This window comes from Vespula vulgaris, chromosome 5 (assembly GCF_905475345.1).
Source record: "Vespula vulgaris chromosome 5, iyVesVulg1.1, whole genome shotgun sequence".
Lineage (NCBI taxonomy): Eukaryota > Metazoa > Arthropoda > Insecta > Hymenoptera > Vespidae > Vespula > Vespula vulgaris.
The window spans coordinates 6,547,626-6,567,570 of record NC_066590.1 but is presented as its reverse complement, the minus strand read 5'-3'; the positions used below and the strand labels follow the sequence as shown (position 1 = coordinate 6,567,570).

Sequence of the window (19,945 nt, the reverse complement as noted above, 5' to 3'; positions counted from 1 at the left end):
TATCTTTCGATCATTTTATGTTTGTTCGTCCGTCCGTCCGTCTTGTGCTCGTTCGTTTATCTCTTTCTTTTTCTCCGTCCCTTTTTCTCCCCATTGTCCACTTCTCTCTTCTTTTTCCCATTCTGATTCTTTTCAGCCATATATCGTCTTTTCGATGCAAGCGTCGATCGATATTACATCGACGAATTAGTTCAAGGCCGAGGGTGGTCCGCTATCATTGCGCGCTGCCGCGCTGGCGATCGTTGTAAAAGAAAAAAAGGGCGGGAAATTGCACTACCAGGAAACGATAGGAAAATTGAATTTATAAGTGATTGCAAATTTCTATACGACTGTTTCTTTTTCCTGCTCCCTTGCTTGCTTACTTGATAAACGAAATTTTTCTACGATCGTTCGGGGGTTGAAAGGAGAAACTTGTAAATAAAAAGTAAGACAATTTTCTTTTACTATACCGATCGTCATCGACGAATATTCATGGTACAGAGGAAACATACAAATAAATAATACAAATTGCTGATTGAGTCCTTCTCTCGTCATTCCTCTTACTCGCGTAGCCCAATGATAATATGTATTCTACTCTTGACACTTGAACCACATGCATGTCATCAAAGCAAAGCCCAGAGTAAGGTCGATAGCTGATCCGAAAGTCGTCCAATCGGTCCAAGAAAGTATCTAAAGAATTCGGAAACTTTAAAAAAGGAGAAGAGGTAGAAGAAAAGCAAGTATCCCGAACGAAAATAATTTACTGTACCTGAAGTCTAGCAATGACCAAGATAACTATTAAAAGTAGGGCGAAACTGTTAACAATCAGGAGCGCCCGTTTGCAAGTTAATATTGTATTTCGTGATCTTCCTGATCCGATTAGACCATGATGAAGATTGTACTCTTGTATCCAAGTTCGAATACTAGCGTCTATTTTGACGTCTGTTATGTCTGAACTGACGATAGTCTGAAAGGCGATCTGTTTTTTTTTAGAATGTACGATCTAAAGATGGCCAAGGACAAGGTCAAGGTCAACGAGAAGTTCAAATTTGTGATCTCTCTCTTCCTCTTTCTCTTTCCTTCTTCTTCAAACCAACAAAGTTTTGGACTTTAGTAACACAAAGTGAAACACAGAGAGAAAGAGAGAGACACGGAGACAGACAGACGGACAGACAGATAGAAAGAGAAAGCAATCATTGTCGAAGCAAGGAAGCTTGCGTGCTCGTCAAAGTTTTGCGGTAAGCGGAGCGAGTCGCGGCTATTTCCGTTCGATATACTAACAAAGTCGCAGGCCAAGGCCACGGAATCGAGGGGTGCACGGCAAAGGGGACAGGGTGGCGGCGCCAGTGCTACCCTAACGTCGCAATAGCTCGCGAGACAATCGGCGCAAAGCAAATGGCCGCAGGGTGCTCTCACACTGATCTTTGGTGCTCCCAGACAGATAGGACAAATCTCACGATTATACGCTAAAACCGTTGGCCGTTGCTCGGTGAACTCGCTTTAATTGATCGATCAAGAGATATTTTTATCATTATATATAGGTGCCTCGGATACGTATATATAATATATATATATATATATATATAAGCGTGATGATAAAGTCAAGTGTATTAGATAGAAAAAAAAGAATTGTATTTATGGAACAAAATAAGTAACTAAATGTTTTATGATAGAATAAAAGTAGATTAAAGAATAAATTGAAAGCACAATTTTATATTCAATAGAAAAGAAAATAAATGAGCACGTAAATGAATATATTAATGAGTATATATATATATATATATATATATATATATATATATATATTAAGAGGAACTGAACAAATAATTAAACAGTTAATAGGATGGAAATAAAAGAGCTTTGTAAAATAGGAAATAGAACGTGGAATATATTGGTATAAAGGGAAACAATGGAAATTATTAATTAGCTTCTTACGAATTTATCACAAACTATCGTTTTCGTTAAAAACCTGATCTCTTTCCCTTCAGATCCGACGATGTCTTCGTTAGATTTATTCTTCCTTGTTAGAAAACGTAAGGGCCATTTCGGAGAACGGAAAAGAGGTTTTCTTTTGCAAAGGAGGACGTAGGTACCAAAGCCAACTATCAAAATGGTCGCCTTCAAGGCATATCCTTTCCATCCAGAAGAGGAGGATATCTCGTTACGAGGTATAATCAGTGCGAGGGTTCTCGCCTTAGTTTGTTCCGTAAAATTCATCCTATCGTGTTCTCTGCATTGGTTTATCGGATGATCGATTTTTTAGTGAGATTTCTTTTTCTTTAGACAGCAGCAGGCATCTTCAGAACGTCGAGAAGAGCGAGCAATATCGAACGTATATATAAGATCGAAACGCGTTCTTTTGTTCGATTTCTCTCCGAACAGTGCTAAGAGAGAGAGAGAGAGAGAGAGAGAGAGAGAAAGGGTATATACAATTTTTTCTAGTGATAGATACAAGTCGCATTCGAGTTCGATCAAATAAAGTTTATCTTTCATGCAATTATTTCTTAGTATGTATCATCGAAGATATTACCTCCTGTAGTTCTAAGAATTCTATAATAACATTCTAACCACGTTGGGAATTTATTTGATGTTTCTGGAATGTTACAAACTCACTCGATTGTATGGTATGTACATACGTATATCTAACAACATAAATGTATGCGAGAATAGGTGGATCATCGATCATTATTCTCGTAGTTACCTCTAGCGATGAGTCTTAGATAATTCTTGGAATAATATTTTTAGACTCCGGAAAGAAATGGAATAGAGTATCTCATCGTTGCTAACTAAGAGAGGAGCAACGATACGCACTGCGTCGATTTTACTACGTGCTCGTTCATTCGCGGACGTAACCAATTGGCAAGAGAGCTAACGCTTTGGCTACTCTGCCGTTTGTCGTCTGTCGTCGACCCACGCATTTCCTTCTGGGCGAATGCCATCCATCTTCCCATCTTAACCATGACTCGTGTGGTTCTGATTATTTCAAAAAAAGTCTTTTTATTTCTTTTCTCCTTCTTTCCTTTCTTCTTTCCTTCTTCTGTCTTTCTCTCTCTCTCTCTCTATCTCTTTAACAGTTATATGTATTATTTCAAAAAATTCAAATCTGGTGCATTACCCTTGAGATGTCTGGGTTTGGTTCCAGCTACAGCAGCACCATCAGCTACAGCAACAAATCCTGCGGCAGCAGTATCAAGCACAGGAACGGCAATTGGCCGAGATGCACGAACAACAAATGCATCAGCTCAAGGTATTACTCGACTTCTCCATTTTTTCTCTCTTCTTTTATTTTTTATTTTTACAATCATATATTATTTTATTCGATCGACATTAAAAATATCGGTGTCAATCTGAAGTAAAAGAAAAAAGAAGAGAATAAATTTGTTGGCTAGGACGTGGTATTTCTTTTTTTCTTTCTTTTTTTTTTACGGAAGTATATAAAATAAATCATATTTTAAATGGTCGAATTGAATATAAGAATTGCATGTCAATTATACAAGTACATTTATAAATAATCATTTTATTTCTTTTTTTTGTGACACATAATATAATTATTATCAAGAATCTTGAAAGGATAGAAAGAGAGATGCAACGATAAAGATTTTGATCAATCAGGATATTTCGAAGCTTATTATTTATAAACAACGTTGATGGTATATATTTTCCAATATACGTATGTATATATATATCTATAAACGATATACATATATACTATATATATTTAAGATTGCTTCGAGCAGAGCGCATCTTTGCATCTTAGTCGACGTTCTCTGTCGTTATCATCATCGCTTACGTGTTCAAAAAAAGAAATTGATAACGAAGTGTACAATAATTTTATTTTTGGAATCATTTTTCTCTCTCTCTCTCTCATTCTTTCTTTTCTTCTTGATGATAAGAATATACGTGTAATATATACACATATTATCTCTCCAACGAGTCGTTCAATATTTACGAATCATTTAGAAATTGAGCATCTATGTTAAATCTCATTAACAACAATAATATCACAAGGACCAACATACATCGTGTTTGATATAGCTTACTCGTCGAATTTAAAAAAAGAATGGAAATTCGCGGCGTACACTTGCCTGTCGGTAACACACACGCACATCGAGAGTCAATCCATTCATTCGAAGTATCCGCGAAGAGTCGAAAGTCCGGACGGAATATTCCTCTCATTGTTGTGTGTCGCTATGTCGAGCGTAGTATCGTGCGTCATAGAGGGACGACACGACAACTCTGATGATGATAATGATGATGATGATGATGATGATGATAATGATAATGATAATGATAATGATAAAAATGATAAATGTCGATTGTAAAAATAAATCGCTTTATTTTCGTAGCACGACAGTAATACGAAATTGTATTATGCGGTTAAAAATGGCGACGAGAAGAGAGAAAGTGAATGATCGTCTCTCTCATCATCGTGATAATATTTTACGCGTGCGTGTGTGTGCGTTTGTATTTAAAGAACGTGGGCGCTAATTCGAAAGCGGAATTATGCAGCCGAGCAACAACGACGACGATGTGTCTTGACGTAATTGCAAGCCTTTTATTCTTGGAGTTCTTGCAACGAGTGTGACACCACGATGTGTTCTTTATAACGGTTTATCCCTCTCTTTCTCTTTCTTTCTTTCTTTCTCTTTCTCTTTTTCTATTTTTCTGTGTTATTTTTGGCATCAAAAGCGCATAAACCACGCACTCCCCCGTATTCACCTGTCGAGAAGGAACGCGCCCGCGCACACAGCCGTCACTTCCGCTAACAGGTGCGAGCAGGTGTTCGAGCGTACAGGTGGAAACAGGTGGTTCCGTTCAAATTTCCCGCGTAAATACGTAGGCGTCGCTGTTGCGACGCTCTTTCTCCCGGGCTTCTCAAATTACTTTCTTTTCTTTTTTTTTTCCTTTTTTTTAATTTTTAATTTTTTTACTTCTTTCGTCTTTATTTTTCATAGATAAAATTCTTTTCATAGATCAAACGTCAAGTTTAGAAAAGAATATTTTGCAATGGAATTGTCATGTCTCGAAAAAATTTTCAGACGAAAATATCGTTTGTTACTATATTTTAGTAGCACTTTAAGAGAGGTAACGCTTTAATCGTAGCTTTGGGAAAAGCAGAAACAATTGGAGGAGCAATTGAGAGAAAAGGAACGATTAGAGGCACTCAGGAAGAAGGACAAGCACGACCATAGCGCCATCGCTTCGACGGAGGTCAAGCAACGTCTTCAGGTAGTTCTTTTTATTTTTTTTTATTTTTTAATTTTTATTGATTTTAAAATTTATTATCGCCGATTTAATTTCTCGTACTTATCTTTTTTTACGATCGTAATTGTTAACATAGAGTTTCCTGGTGAATAAAAAGCAAAGGGAGGCCGCTGCTGCGGCGAACGGGGCCGTCCCTGGTACGCCTGGATATAGAAGCTGGTGAGTATAGTTTTTATTTTTCGTTAATTAAACAAAACAAAATAAAAATATTCGCACACACACACGGATATATATATATATATATATATATATATATATGACTATATCAAGTAGATCGTAATAGAGAAAATAATTTATCTATATCATATGAAATAAAAACGAAAAAAAAAAATAGTTATAAAAAGAAATTTCACGGACGTCTATTTTTGTAAGACAAAGTAGTTATCTTATTATATAAGAACATTATTATTATATCGTAGATACCCCCACGTGACACGTTTTACACGTTTACCATCGAGTTAAGATATATAACATACAAAGAGAATACAGAACTAGCTGACACGTGCGACGCTCAAGTTCATTATACGATTGGCACGAGAATTGATCCGGCAACGGTCCAACTAAATCCGATGCTTCATTATCTATATTCGAGTTAGTTAGTTAGTTTACGATGTTGCCGACCGAGTCGAATTGAGATTCGCACGTCGTTTTTGTTTTAATGGCTTGTTGTTAGGTCGACTTGGTAGCCCCGTCTTCGTTGTCCTCGTCGTTGTGTCCTCCTCTTTCTCTTTCTCTTTCTCTTTCTCTTTCTCTTTCTCCTTCTCTTCCTCTTCTTCATCCTCTCGTTTCTTCTTGTTCTTCCTCTTTGTCGTCGACAGAGTAACGGTAATAGCACAACCTGGCCCAGTTATCCATTTAGCTACGGGCAACGAGCTCTCGAAAATATTTCCTCGTCCTCGACCAGACGAATATCATTTGTGTATCTGTACAAATTAAACGGATGGTACCTTAATCGGACTTGTCCCTCATTTTTATTGTTATTATTACTAATATTATTATTATTGTTATTTTTATTATTATAATTATTATTTCAAATGGAATTTGTCAAGTTATAACTTGAAAGATAGACAGTCCAGTTTCTTTTTCCTTTTTTTTTTTTAAAGAAGAAACGTATTACGAAAAGAATACTACTTGATTCTCCTCTTCTTTTAATCGAAACTATTGTATTTTTCTCTTTTTCTTTCTTTCTTTCTTCAGGTTGCAGCCACAGTCCGAAACAACGAGCAACACAAATTCCTCGCATCCTTATCGTATGCCACAGATGTTGCAGGAGAAGTTTGGCGATGATTTCCCACTGAGAAAGACAGGTATATATTAACGAGGATCATAGTTTGATGTGCGCAACCTCGTGAGGATTAGTCTCTGTGTGCCAGTAGAATGCCTACTAAAGCATGGATTTTTTTGCGATCGGCCAAGTCGCCCTGCCGCGACACGATTTACGTTTTTTTTCCATGAGATGATGACGATCCCCCAGAAGCAGCAGCTTAGCGGCCGACCCGCTCGATTTCTCGAATTTCGTTATCTCGCGTTTTCATCTTCCTCTTCTTTATTTCTTCTTCTTAAACGAAGAAGACGTTACCGATTGACGTGATCCGCGATTAATATAATTAAATTACAAAAACAAATGTAAAGAATTCAAGTCTAACCGTGCGTCGTTTCAATTCGTCATTTAAAAGCACGCACATCTTTTTCTTTTTCGACGAAGTCTCTCTCTCTATCTTTCTCTTTTACTTTTTTCTCTCTTTACGTGCAATATATAATACATCACGTTTATCTTCGTCCGCCTAGTTTCTTTATTTTTAATTTTTTTTCTTTTTTCATACTTTTTTTTTTGTTTATCATTTTATTTTATTTTTTTTTTTTTCTCTCTCTTTGCTTAACACGCCAAGATCAGCACTTTAGATCGAGTGTGTGTGTTGCCAATTATTAACGTTATTAAAAACGGAGATTTACAATAGAAACGACGCGAGAGAAAATAAAAAGAGAATAAATAAATGGATCTCCTTCATAAACAATAAATAATTAAAAAAAGAAAAACTAAAAATGAAAGAAAAAAGAATCAGTAATTGAAAAAGGTGCGTCGATCTAAATAAAAATAACATTTCTCGCGTTTTTATAAACGATCATCGAAAAATCGATTCGTCGTCACGAAACGTTTAACGAATTCGAAAACGTCGCGTTCTCGTATTCGTCCTCTTCTTCTTTCTTCCACCTGGTATGATAATGACCGACTAACCCTGGCTGAAAATTGGCCAGCATCGGAGCCGAACCTGAAGGTGCGACTAAAACAGCGCGTGGAGAGGAATATGGCGGCCTTGCGGCACTCGCCCCTGATGGCACGAAGGAAGGATCGTCTTCTGTCGCACCTCAAGCGGAAGTCGCTACTAGCAAGTACGTCACCTTCATTTTACGCTCAAGAGGACCGTCTTCGGACGAACTCGCAAGACCATCCTCCGCGCGTGAGCATTCGCCGAAATTTCGTTGCACCCGTGTTCTTTTGATTAATCATGATAGCCATAATAATAATAATAATAATAATAATAATAATCATTAATAATAATAATATTAATAATATTAATAATAACAGCAATATTCGTTAGTTTTACTTTTCTTGTTTTTAATTCATTTATGTTTTTATATCTCTTATCTATCTATCTCTCTATCTCTCTCTATCTCTTTCTCTCATTTCTCTCTTTCTCTCTCTCTCTCATTTCTCTTTCCTTCTATTTTCTCCTTAATTTTCTCTCTCTCATTTCGTTTTGTTTTGTTTTGTTTGTTTTTTTATTTTCCCCCTTTCTCGTTTTGGACTGTTGACTTGTTGAATTATGCTATTTTGTCCAGTTTTAACCGCATGAAAGATCCTTCTTACAATAATATACACACGTATGTAGAAGAGAATACGTACGTCCGATCTCGCACCCGTAGATCGTGAGTACGGTGAGGTTATCAACAGTTTTCCACATTTTTTTGCCGATACGTAAGCAATGCAATTTCGATGGAATTCGAGCGCCTCGTCGATAGAAAATTCTTTTTTATTTTTTTAATGTTTGATCGAGGATCTTTTTGTTTTGCTAACGTAGAACATACCCGATCGTTTTCAGATGCTGGTAGCAATCCAGAATCGGGGCCTAACTCACCACCGACTGTTAATAATTCTCAGGCGAGTCCCACCGCAGGAAGCAACACAGCGATACAAGAAGTAAATTATATTGATCGATAAGTTTCTATTCGCTTATAATTTCGGAAGTTTCACGTCGTGTCATTTTGTAGGAAAGCGAAAGTACGAGTTATGGTGGTCCGCTGACGAGTAGTAGTCAACAGGGAAGTCTCTCGGATCTTTCGTTATTTAGTTCACCGTCCATGCCCAACATCTCTTTGGGAAGACCTCAAATTCCATCCAGCTCAGCTGTAAGTTTAGATAATTGTCTGTTTGATATCTAATCAGCTTGGTTCGATCGACCTGGTTTGATCAGATTTTGGATTTGATTGCGTTATAAGTTAGATGTTATTTCAAGTCGGATTATTTCGGTATGAGTTATAATTACGTAAGAACATAATAATATTTTTTAGCAGAGCGGATCGAAATTAGCACCAGTCTCTGAAGCTGAAGTTCGTGCTGCGTTCACGGCTCGTCTTGGTATGCCATTGACCGGTCAGATGTTACCAGGCACTTTACCGTTCTATCCATCGCTAACGGTCATCGATGGAGATCCTACGTACATTCACAAACAAATGCAAAATTTGGAACAAGTGTCAGTAGGCAGCAGACAACATCCGGTATATCATACCGCACCGATTACGGATACACAAGTAGCACATACAAGACTGCAGAAGGCTAGTCACCGGCCTTTAGGTAGTATGTTTTCGCTTTCTTCCCTTAACAAACAATTCCACGTGCGTGCTCTGTTCCGTTAAAACAAACGAAAGCTCACCAGGAGAGTCAACACGAAACACAGCATGCACTTTCGCGATTTATCTAAACTCAAACGAGGCGTTGGTTTTAAATTTATTTTCCATCATCCAGGTAGAACTCAATCCGCGCCATTACCTCTTGGTCATCCGATGTTGCAAAGTGGTATGATGGCACCACCTGCGCATTACGAGGAATATCTGATCGAGAAACAACACCATGATCAACAACAAGCGCACAATTATTTGAAACAACAAATTCGTCAGACCGTCTTAACGCGAGTCAGTTCTCGAGGACAGACCAATCAGTTGGACGAAGCGCCAGAAAGCGAGGAGTCCGAGGTGATAGACCTTACGGGGAAAAAGGATTTATCGGAGGAAAGCGAGATTTCGAAACAACAGAGGGATCGTGAACAGTTTTTGCAACAACAGAGAGATCTGATGATGAGACACACATTACAGACGAACGAGTCGACGGCCTATTCCGGCGGAAGGAGTTCACAATCCGCCAGACCACTCTCAAGAGCGCTCTCTAGTCCGTTGGTACATTTAGGTAATTATTCGGAAGTAATAGTGATTGATGGATACACGAGTAGGAACTACGTAAGGACTACACTTCGTAAGGAACAGTAAATAAAATATAATTATTGATTTGAACTTTCACGAAGGACCTCAGGGTGGCGGTGGTGATATGTTTGCTCGGGGCTCACCTCATCGAGCTAACACGGGATTGGCATACGATCAATTGATGCTGAAACACGCCTGTGTTTGTGGTGAAACTGTAAGGGGCCATCCCGAACACGGTGGTAGATTACAGAGTGTCTGGGCTAGGCTATCGGAGACAGGATTGTCTCAACGTTGCAGTCGAGTTCGTTCTCGTCAGGCCACGCTTGAAGAAATTCAAACGTGTCATAGCGAGGCTCACACGCTTCTATTCGGTAATTATAGAAAAAGTATGCTTTTATAGTAAAATTTTAAACTTGTGCCTCTATTTAAACTTGAGCATTCTTTCACGTAGGAACGAATCCTTTGAATCGTCAAAAGTTAGATATGTCAAAGCTTCCACAATTGCCGATCATTGAGTTGCCTTGCGGAGGAGTAGGCGTTGATTCCGATACAACGTGGAACGAGTTAAACACGGCACCTGCCGCTCGAATGGCCGTAGGTTGCGTCGTTGATCTCGCTTTGAAAGCAGCGATGGGTGACATCAAGAATGGCTTTGCAGTCGTTAGACCTCCGGGGCATCATGCGGAGAGCAATCAAGCGATGGGCTTCTGTTTCTTCAATTCCGTGGCGATCGCTGCTCGTCTGTTGCAACAAAAACTTGACATCAGAAAAATATTGATCCTTGATTGGGTAAGAACACGAGAATGTTAATTATCTGCTATTTCTAGTGCTAAGCTAGATTTACTATTTTCAGTATCATTCGAGGACAGCTAGTATTCTCGAAAGACCTCTTGAAAAACGTTATATGATAATAATTTTCTAGGATGTTCATCATGGAAATGGAACACAACATATGTTCTACGACGATCCTAGAGTACTTTATCTCTCCATACACCGACACGACGAGGGTAACTTTTTCCCAGGTACGGGTGGACCAACAGAATGTGGTACAGGCGAGGGTTTAGGATACAACGTGAACGTTGCATGGTCTGGTGGATTAAATCCACCAATGGGAGACGCCGAATATTTGGCAGCCTTTCGAACGATCGTGATGCCGATCGCCAAGGTTTTCGATCCTGAAATCGTTCTAGTTTCTGCGGGTTTTGATGCTGCTGTTGGTCATCCAGCACCTCTTGGTGGCTACAAGGTCAGCCCTGCGTGTTTCGGTAGGATGACACAGCAGTTGCTAACTCTCGCAGGTGGTAAGGTCGTTCTAGCTTTGGAAGGTGGCTATGACTTGGCAGCGATCTGCGATTCCGCTCAGGAGTGCGTGAGAGCTTTGCTAGGTGATGAACCAACTCCAATTCGAGAGGATGAGCTCACGCGGGCTCCTTGCCAAAATGCCATTGATACATTACAAAAGACTATCGCCATTCAGGTAATTTATAGACAACAATAGTTTATAATAAAAGATCATATCTGTCTAAGCTTCAACTAAACGTTCAATCTTAACTATTTGTTCTCTCTTAATACAGATGTCTCATTGGCAATGCGTTAAACTCTTCGCTCATACCGTCGGTATGAGCGCAATTGAGGCAAGTCAGAAGGAACACGACGAAACTGAAACAGTATCTGCGATGGCTTCGCTTTCCATGCAACAGCCAACGAATCTTACGTGAGTTTATTATTTTAAATATCGTTAAGTACCTAAGTGATGAATATATAAAAATGTATACCGAAGTATCGAAATCTGTGCGAAAATAATTATCTCGTTTCAATTATTTCCAATTGATTTAGAATCTCTTCTAATTTAAATACTCGTCGACTAATTAATTACTATTAAATATTAGTACCTACTCGTTTCGTTTCTCATAGAACTACGCCGGATCATTCCCGAGAAGTCTCTGAGGAACCGATGGAGCAAGATGAGGCAAAATGAAGCGTATTCGTTTAGATGTTAGCGATCATCGATCACGTTGAAAACGAGTTGAGAAACGTCGTGACCGGAGGTAGGAACCGGAAGCATGGAAACGAGAATGTCTCGTTTTCTCAAAGATACATGTAGATCATGGATTCGGTATGTTACATTTGGAAAGATAATCCATGAAGAGTCTACGTTGATGAGATCGTCGACGTGTCTTTTATAAGTCGTCGACGACCCTTTGCTGGCGTTTTTTGAAAGACAACAAACCATTGGAAAAAATGTGAAATTTTTGTCGAGTTAATATCGTCGTTCATGAACGAGTTGTGTAATGCGAGTACTATCCGTGTAAGATTACTACGAGCAGAAGAGCCGTTATTTGTCGCTTCTTATTGGGTAATCTAACTTTTTGTTTTTTTTCTCTCTCTCTGACATTTTTCCTTTTCTTTTCTTTTTTTGTTTCATTTTTCTTTTCTCATTCTTTTTATTTAATTGTCCATCGCAGAGTATACGATCCATTTTCGTTGTAAAAAGTTGTAACTGTATAGACACAGTTTTTTCAAAGGAAAAGGTTAATGTACGGAAGAAATAGTTGACGGTCCTCCGTTCACATTGGAAGTCTGTTATTGAGAACTTCTTACCAGTGTCTTACTAATCAACAACGAAGGATCCCAAGGTTTGAGATAAGGAAGAAATGAATTGTCAACAGGCACAAACATAATTCTTTTATTAACGATAATATTATATAGAATTAATAAAAAAGAATTGACTCTTAAAGACAATTAATTATTTCGTGCTGGATATTTAATGCATCGAAACAACTTACTTCTTCTTTGTCTCTTCTTTTTTATTTTTATTTCTTTTCCAATCCAATTGCAATTCTATTAAAGAATTGTGTTATGTGTCGTTGACAGTGTTTGGAGTGTGCTTATTAAGGAAAAAAGGTATACATATATATTTCCGATACAACGTTATATATATATGTATGTATATATATATATGTATATATATATATATACACATATACATATACATATACATACGTACACATAAAATACAATCTTATGCTTATCGTACTTGCTTTTCATATACGTTATGAAATCGTATTCTACATCTTATACGTATATAAAATTTAAAGTAAGCGAGAGCGAGAAGGAGAGAAGGAGAGAGGGTGAGAGAGAGAGGGAGACGAGGAAAGAGGGAGAGGGAAAGAAGAATGCATATAAGACTTCGCGAGCAGATTAAAGAATTGTCACATTTCTACAGTGAATTGTACAATTAGTTCACAATTAATCTATTGTTGGATCTACTTTGTATATCAAAGAAATTTTTGCCATTATTGGTGTAAATAATTTTGTTTTGTATATAATGATATTTCATTGTTACATTTAATGTACTTCGTATTAACCCTTTGATTGCAGCACATTTTAACTGGAAATTATCTGCTGTGTGCTATACAATGACATTTACATAACGTGATGCAAGTTGAAGAATACATTATAGTCATCATTATACCTTAATCATTCATTATTACTTAATCGGTTGACACGCAACATGTAAACTATATTCATATTCAATTTTATTATCAATTTAAGCAAACAATGGATGTTTTGTTTCCTACAAAATTTATTGGACATACACTTGCGCCTTTCATCAGTAATCAACAACTTTTTGAAAACGTATATATACGTCTTTTACAATAAAAGGGATTAAAGTAAGGTAAGAACAACGAATCGTACGATAAATTTAATTGATCGTTGTACGAATTTTTGAAGTTCTTAATTATATAATTCGTCTCAGGTTGCGATATATATATATATATATATATATATATATATATATATATATATATATATATATATATATATATATCATCGTTGTTTCTTAGCTCTCACTTTTATCTTGCACGCGAAGTCTTTCACGCCATTGGCTGGCTAGATTGCATTGATATATCAGGATTTGATAAGTGTATTAAAAAGACAGTAGAGTTAAAGATACATTGTTCGTCTTCTGCCAAAAGGAAACAAGAAAAAAGAAAGGAGAAAAAAAGAAAAGAAAAAGCAAAAAAAAAAAAGTAATAAAAATAAAAATATGGCAAAGATACTACGTGCGTTGTGCTGGTCACTGGCGCTTTGTTTTCACCTACATACATATATGATTTTAATCTGTTAGAAAACATTCTTATTGTCGAAGAAAAAGCTGTCATGGCACAGCCGGAAGTCCTCGTGAACGGTAGTGTATCATAAACATATGAAACACTATAAAAGATTTTTGTATTATTTATGTAACACAACGGGCAATTAAGAATGGTAGTTAATAATCCTCTATAAATTAATGTTACTTCGAGGTGAAACACTGTATTTGTTAAATGTTATTGTTATCTTTTTGTCACAAGTCACAATCAATGTTAAGTTCATATTGTAAAAGTTAATATTTCTTTAGTTTAAGTTTAGTATAATATGTTTTAAGTTTCACGTTAGATTATTTTTTGTTTGACAACAAACAAAAATTGAGTTATAGAGGATTAATAAAGAAGTGCATTTTTAGCGTGCTCGTTGGTATAAGATATCTTCGTGTTTATATTTGAAAACAATTATGATGAAGGTAGAGGAGAATTTCGTTGGTGAATTTTATAAAAGTTCTTTCTTCTTTCAAAATCATATACATTTTGCACAGTCTGTGTATTTATACCCATTACCAATGTACGATCGCGAAGGCTATTATTATACGCTCAAACGTTTTTAACAATTTCTGATCATCCGACATCTCTCTTATCATTGGAATGATTAAATTTTTCGCTTTAAGATAATATTTGTAACGCGATAGAAATGACAACGGTATTATTAATAATTATACATGTGCGTGCTCGATTATATCCCTTGGACGGTATTACAAAACAAGTTCCGTGAGATATGAGAATTTCTTGAGATATAATTAAAAAATTAAGTAACACTTTATTGGATATAACGACACACGTTGCGCGTATTTGTGTTAACGTTTCATGTGTTTTATTCTTGCCGTGTAAAAATCGCCATGGGAGACACTGCCAAATTGAACCATGGCATAATGTAAAACGTGTAACGAGTTTTCGTTTATATTTTTCGAGCATGCAAAGATGCACCGATGTATTAACTATCCCGTAATCCGTTGCAATTTTAATGACGTTAGATATTTAAAAAGAAAAATATTATATATGTATTAGATTGTCCTTTGTATTTTGTCTGTTGAAAAAACCTTTCACGATGATTTCATTTCTTACTACGGACAAAGGCTGGTGTGATTTTTGTGATATTTTGTAAAAAGGTTTATTAACGTATGGTTAATGAAGGATGTAACGTTGCCGAGGAATGCGGGAGAGTTAGAGAGAATGTTAGAAAGAAGAATGTGTGAGAGTTAGTGAGAGCTAGTAGTGAGAGAGAAAATGGCAGAGAGACAAGGAGGATAGGAGAAAAATATACTTCAGATACAAGCATTTATTTTTGTGTCATGCATTTTACGAAAGCAGAGATGAATTTAAGAACATTTATTGATATAATAAAAAGAACGAATTAGAAGAATATATTGTATATGTAAAGTGTTTGGCATACAAACGAAATAAAAAAATATATATATATATATTATATATGAAATATATATATATATATATATAATATATATATGTACATTATATAGCTGTATATCTCACGATGAACAAAAAAATGGATATATCGTTTATCGCAAGAATCTCAAGTGTTTGTTAAATGTTGTCCCTAGATATTTACACAAATGAAAGAGAACAAGAGCAATGTTGAATTATTGAAAAATTCATTTGCAGTGTATTTTCAATACGAGCCCAGCCTATGTGTGTGTATACATCATTTTACGATAACAATCTAACCAATGAAAACTTCTAATAATTTTTGTAAGAAAATCGGTTTTAAGTGTATATCATTCGAACGGATGATAAATTGATTTTATTGTAACATTATGGTAAATAATCTTATATAGACAAGTGTATTTAACTATCTATAATTTAAGAACGAGTCGAATGAGCGACTTGTTGTGATTGTTAAAGCAATCATAGCGGCGATGCAGGTGCGAAACTCGAACTTTTTGTACAATACAAATTAATAGCGACGGGAAATTAAGTTTTCGTCGTAGGCCTACAGAATATGTACTTCACTTATGGCCGGTGTTAATGATGCAAAGATGTCCTGCGTCCTTCTTTTTTTTTCTTTTTCTTTTTTGTTTCTCTGTTCTTTTGGTTGATCTTATATCGACACATTTTTAATCTATTATTTGATAAATTATTCATTACGACCATTCAAAATTCTGTGAAAGTTTTTGTTCGATAGGGGAAGAAACCGATAACATTCCTGTATCATTTATAACGGAGCGATACAAATTAGATATAAGTGATATTACGCTACATTAAATGCAGAATATAACATGAAGATAACCGTTATAAGAAAATATTGTTACATGGATGCGAATATGATGTCTTTAAAGCATAAGTTTAATGCAATAGCTATACATTTTTTATGTATATAAATGTACTTCGTAATATAATTTTAAATAAAAAGTATAGTCATTGTGTTACATGATGATATAACTTAGCTAATCACATTTTACGTGGCTATAACATGCAGCACCTTCGTGATTTGTTAAATCTCATACTGAAATTATATATACAGGATGTGCAGTTTAAATGTATATGTGCGATAATTTCTGTAAGTATTAAAAATGCAATAAATTTTTTTGCATGTTTAATATTTAAGGAAAGTATCGTGTGTATATATATAAACCGAACATTTTGTTGGTATAGACTATTTCGTTAATAATTATATTTTCTTTCGGTGACGTAAAAAATAAAATAAAATTTTTTATAATATTAGAATACGCATAAGTACCGTTTTTACTACGATTCCAAATAAAGGCAATTCAAATGATTATAGGACAAATAATTAGGAGGCACGTACTACTTAACAGGTAATAGTATATATCTATCTATATGTATATATATATATATATATGTATATTTGTATATATATATATATATATATATATATATATATATATATATCTCATAATATTAAATCTAAACTATTTATATATATATATATAAATATTATTATTTACTATTTAATTAATAATACATTTATAAGATAATAATACAATTTATTTTATTGTTCACAGAACCTACATGCTTTTGGACTTTACCTATATGTTATGCCTTTAACGAAGTCCCATGCACATCGTTGAAGAAAATCAATTAGAAGTACCGCAGTAAATAGACTTCCTTCATTCCTGAGCTGGAAACACTTCATTGTATATTTCTATACCCTGAAGATCAGATTTAATTACACTGGAGTGCCGAAAAATTGGGACATCAGCAAAAAAATACAAAATGCACCATCTATTGGATTTTATTAATCAGAAGAGTTTTAAGACCGAAACGATTGAACTGCGAAATTTATCATAATATCTCAAATATTTTATATCTAAGTTTTAATTCTAGATAATAGTTTATTTATATAAGTACCTTGTAACTGTTTAATAATATTACTGTAATGATAAAATAATACAATAAAAACAATATTTGAACTTATAAATTGTTTTAAATATTTTATTATCCTTACCAAAAAAATCCCAATACCTTCCTTACCTAAAATCCTAAAACAGTCCTTACCTAAAAAATACCAAGTACGGTCCGAAAAAAATTCGATTTTACCAAAATATGAAATATATAAAGGAATATCATGATTTCTGTAATACCTCTCGCACATCCTGTGGTCCTAATACAAAACTCCGTTTCCAGGAAAAATTCTCGCTTCGCCAGAAATTCGAACAATTAACAGGAGACAATAACTTACCTGGAAGTGGCACGTTTCGGCGTGCCACCTCTTCGCACAACATGTGATCCTAATACAAATCTCCGTTTCCAGGAAAAATTCTCGCTTCGCCAGAAATTCGAACAATTAACAGGAGACAATAACTTACCTGGAAGTGGCACGTTTCGGCGTGCCACCTCTTCGCACAACATGTGATCCTAATACAAATCTCCGTTTCCAGGAAAAATTCTCGCTTCGCACAGAAATTCGAACAATTAACAGGAGACAATAACTTACCTGGAAGTGGCACGTTTCGGCGTGCCACCTCTTCGCACAACATGTGATCCTAATACAAATCTCCGTTTCCAGGAAAAATTCTCGCTTCGCCAGAAATTCGAACAATTAACAGGAGACAATAACTTACCTGGAAGTGGCACGTTTCGGCGTGCCACCTCTTCGCGCATCATGTGATCCTAATACAAAACTCGGTTTGCGTCTGGGTTGCGTCTGGGTTGCGTCTGGGTTGCGTCTGGGTTGCGTCTGGGTTGCGTCTGGGTTGTGTCTGGGTTGCGTCTGGGTTGCGTCTGGGTTGCGTTTGGGTTGCGTCTGGGTTGCGTCTGGGTTGCGTCTGGGTTTCCAGGAAAAATTCTCGCTTCGCCAGAAATTCGAACAATTAACAGGAGACAATAACTTACCTGGAAGTGGCACGTTTCGGCGTGCCACCTCTTCGCACAACATGTGATCCTAATACAAACCTCCGTTTCCAGGAAAAATTCTCGCTTCGCCAGAAATTCGAACAATTAACAGGAGACAATAACTTACCTGGAAGTGGCACGTTTCGGCGTGCCACCTCTTCGCGCATCATGTGATCCTAATACAAAACTCGGTTTGCGTCTGGGTTGCGTCTGGGTTGCGTCTGGGTTGCGTCTGGGTTGCGTCTGGGTTGTGTCTGGGTTGCGTCTGGGTTGCGTCTGGGTTGCGTCTGGGTTGCGTTTGGGTTGCGTCTGGGTTGCGTCTGGGTTGCGTCTGGGTTTCCAGGAAAAATTCTCGCTTCGCCAGAAATTCGAACAATTAACAGGAGACAATAACTTACCTGGAAGTGGCACGTTTCGGCGTGCCACCTCTTCGCACAACATGTGATCCTAATACAAACCTCCGTTTCCAGGAAAAATTCTCGCTTCGCCAGAAATTCGAACAATTAACAGGAGACAATAACTTACCTGGAAGTGGCACGTTTCGGCGTGCCACCTCTTCGCGCATCATGTGATCCTAATACAAAACTCGGTTTGCGTCTGGGTTGCGTCTGGGTTGCGTCTGGGTTGCGTCTGGGTTGCGTCTGGGTTGTGTCTGGGTTGCGTCTGGGTTGCGTCTGGGTTGCGTTTGGGTTGCGTCTGGGTTGCGTCTGGGTTGCGTCTGGGTTGCGTCTGGGTTTCCAGGAAAAATTCTCGCTTCGCCAGAAATTCGGACAATTAACAGGAGATAATAACGTACCTGGAAGTGGCACGTTTCGGCGTGCCACCTCTTCGCACAACATGTGATCCTAATACAAACCTCCGTTTCCAGGAAAAATTCTCGCTTCGCCAGAAATTCGAACAATTAACAGGAGACAATAACTTACCTGGAAGTGGCACGTTTCGGCGTGCCACCTCTTCGCACAACATGTGATCCTAATACAATACTCGGTTTGCGGGAAAAATTCACGCGTTGCTTGGTATTTGAATTTTTAACAGGAGAATATGAGTTACCTGGGGGTGGCACGTTTCGGCGTGCCACCTCTTCGCGCATCATGTGATCCTAATACAATACTCGGTTTGCGGGAAAAATTCACGCGTTGCTTGGTATTTGAATTTTTAACAGGAGAATATGAGTTACCTGGGGGTGGCACGTTTCGGCGTGCCACCTCTTCGCGCATCATGTGATCCTAATACAATACTCGGTTTGCGGGAAAAATTCACGCGTTGCTTGGTATTTGAATTTTTAACAGGAGAATATGAGTTACCTGGGGGTGGCACGTTTCGGCGTGCCACCTCTTCGCGCATCATGTGATCCTAATACAATACTCGGTTTGCGGGAAAAATTCACGCGTTGCTTGGTATTTGAATTTTTAACAGGAGAATATGAGTTACCTGGTGGTGGCACGTTTCGGCGTACCACCTCTTCGCGCATCATGTGATCCTAATACAAAACTCGGTTTGCGGGAAAAATTCACGCGTTGCTTGGAATTTGAATTTTTAACAGGAGAATATGAGTTACCTGGGGGTGGCACGTTTCGGCGTGCCACCTCTTCGCGCATCATGTGATCCTAATACAATACTCGATTTGCGGGAAAAATTCACGCGTTGCTTGGAATTTGAATTTTTAACAGGAGAATATGAGTTACCTGGGCGTGGCACGTTTCGGCCTGCCACCTCTTCGCGCATCATGTGATCCTAATACAATACTCGGTTTGCGGGAA

At 37.1% G+C, this 19,945-nt stretch overlaps 1 protein-coding gene and 1 long non-coding RNA gene across 11 annotated transcripts in view; one reads left to right on the top strand and one right to left on the bottom strand.

The window, feature by feature from the left end:
- Window positions 1-16,258, top strand: part of LOC127063733 (histone deacetylase 4) — a 52,775-nt gene extending 36,517 nt beyond the window's left edge. For 5 of the 9 annotated variants that reach the window (XM_050993837.1, XM_050993838.1, XM_050993834.1 and 2 more), the window contains 14 exons: window positions 3,122-3,226; window positions 5,083-5,208; window positions 5,321-5,403; window positions 6,442-6,551; window positions 7,501-7,635; window positions 8,346-8,443; window positions 8,515-8,652; window positions 8,815-9,100; window positions 9,269-9,706; window positions 9,822-10,091; window positions 10,172-10,509; window positions 10,643-11,197; window positions 11,295-11,434; window positions 11,635-16,258. In XM_050993837.1, the coding sequence (XP_050849794.1) occupies window positions 3,122-3,226; window positions 5,083-5,208; window positions 5,321-5,403; window positions 6,442-6,551; window positions 7,501-7,635; window positions 8,346-8,443; window positions 8,515-8,652; window positions 8,815-9,100; window positions 9,269-9,706; window positions 9,822-10,091; window positions 10,172-10,509; window positions 10,643-11,197; window positions 11,295-11,434; window positions 11,635-11,698 (2,886 nt within the window). In that variant the 3' untranslated portion in view covers window positions 11,699-16,258. The remainder of the gene's footprint in view (window positions 1-3,121; window positions 3,227-5,082; window positions 5,209-5,320; window positions 5,404-6,441; window positions 6,552-7,500; window positions 7,636-8,345; window positions 8,444-8,514; window positions 8,653-8,814; window positions 9,101-9,268; window positions 9,707-9,821; window positions 10,092-10,171; window positions 10,510-10,642; window positions 11,198-11,294; window positions 11,435-11,634) is intronic. The other 4 variants (XM_050993836.1, XM_050993833.1, XM_050993835.1 and 1 more) reach the window with 4 other exon arrangements.
- Window positions 16,259-17,612: 1,354 nt separating this feature from the next.
- Window positions 17,613-19,148, bottom strand: LOC127063755 (uncharacterized). Of its 2 annotated transcripts, none has more exons than XR_007781467.1 (3): window positions 19,010-19,148; window positions 18,644-18,738; window positions 17,613-17,719 (listed from the first exon to the last, which is right to left on the bottom strand). It is a non-coding gene; the product is annotated as an uncharacterized LOC127063755 (long non-coding RNA). The 2 variants fall into 2 exon arrangements; XR_007781468.1 differs by lacking the exon at window positions 18,644-18,738 and adding an exon at window positions 18,246-18,340.
- Between the last annotated feature and the right edge of the window lie 797 nt (window positions 19,149-19,945).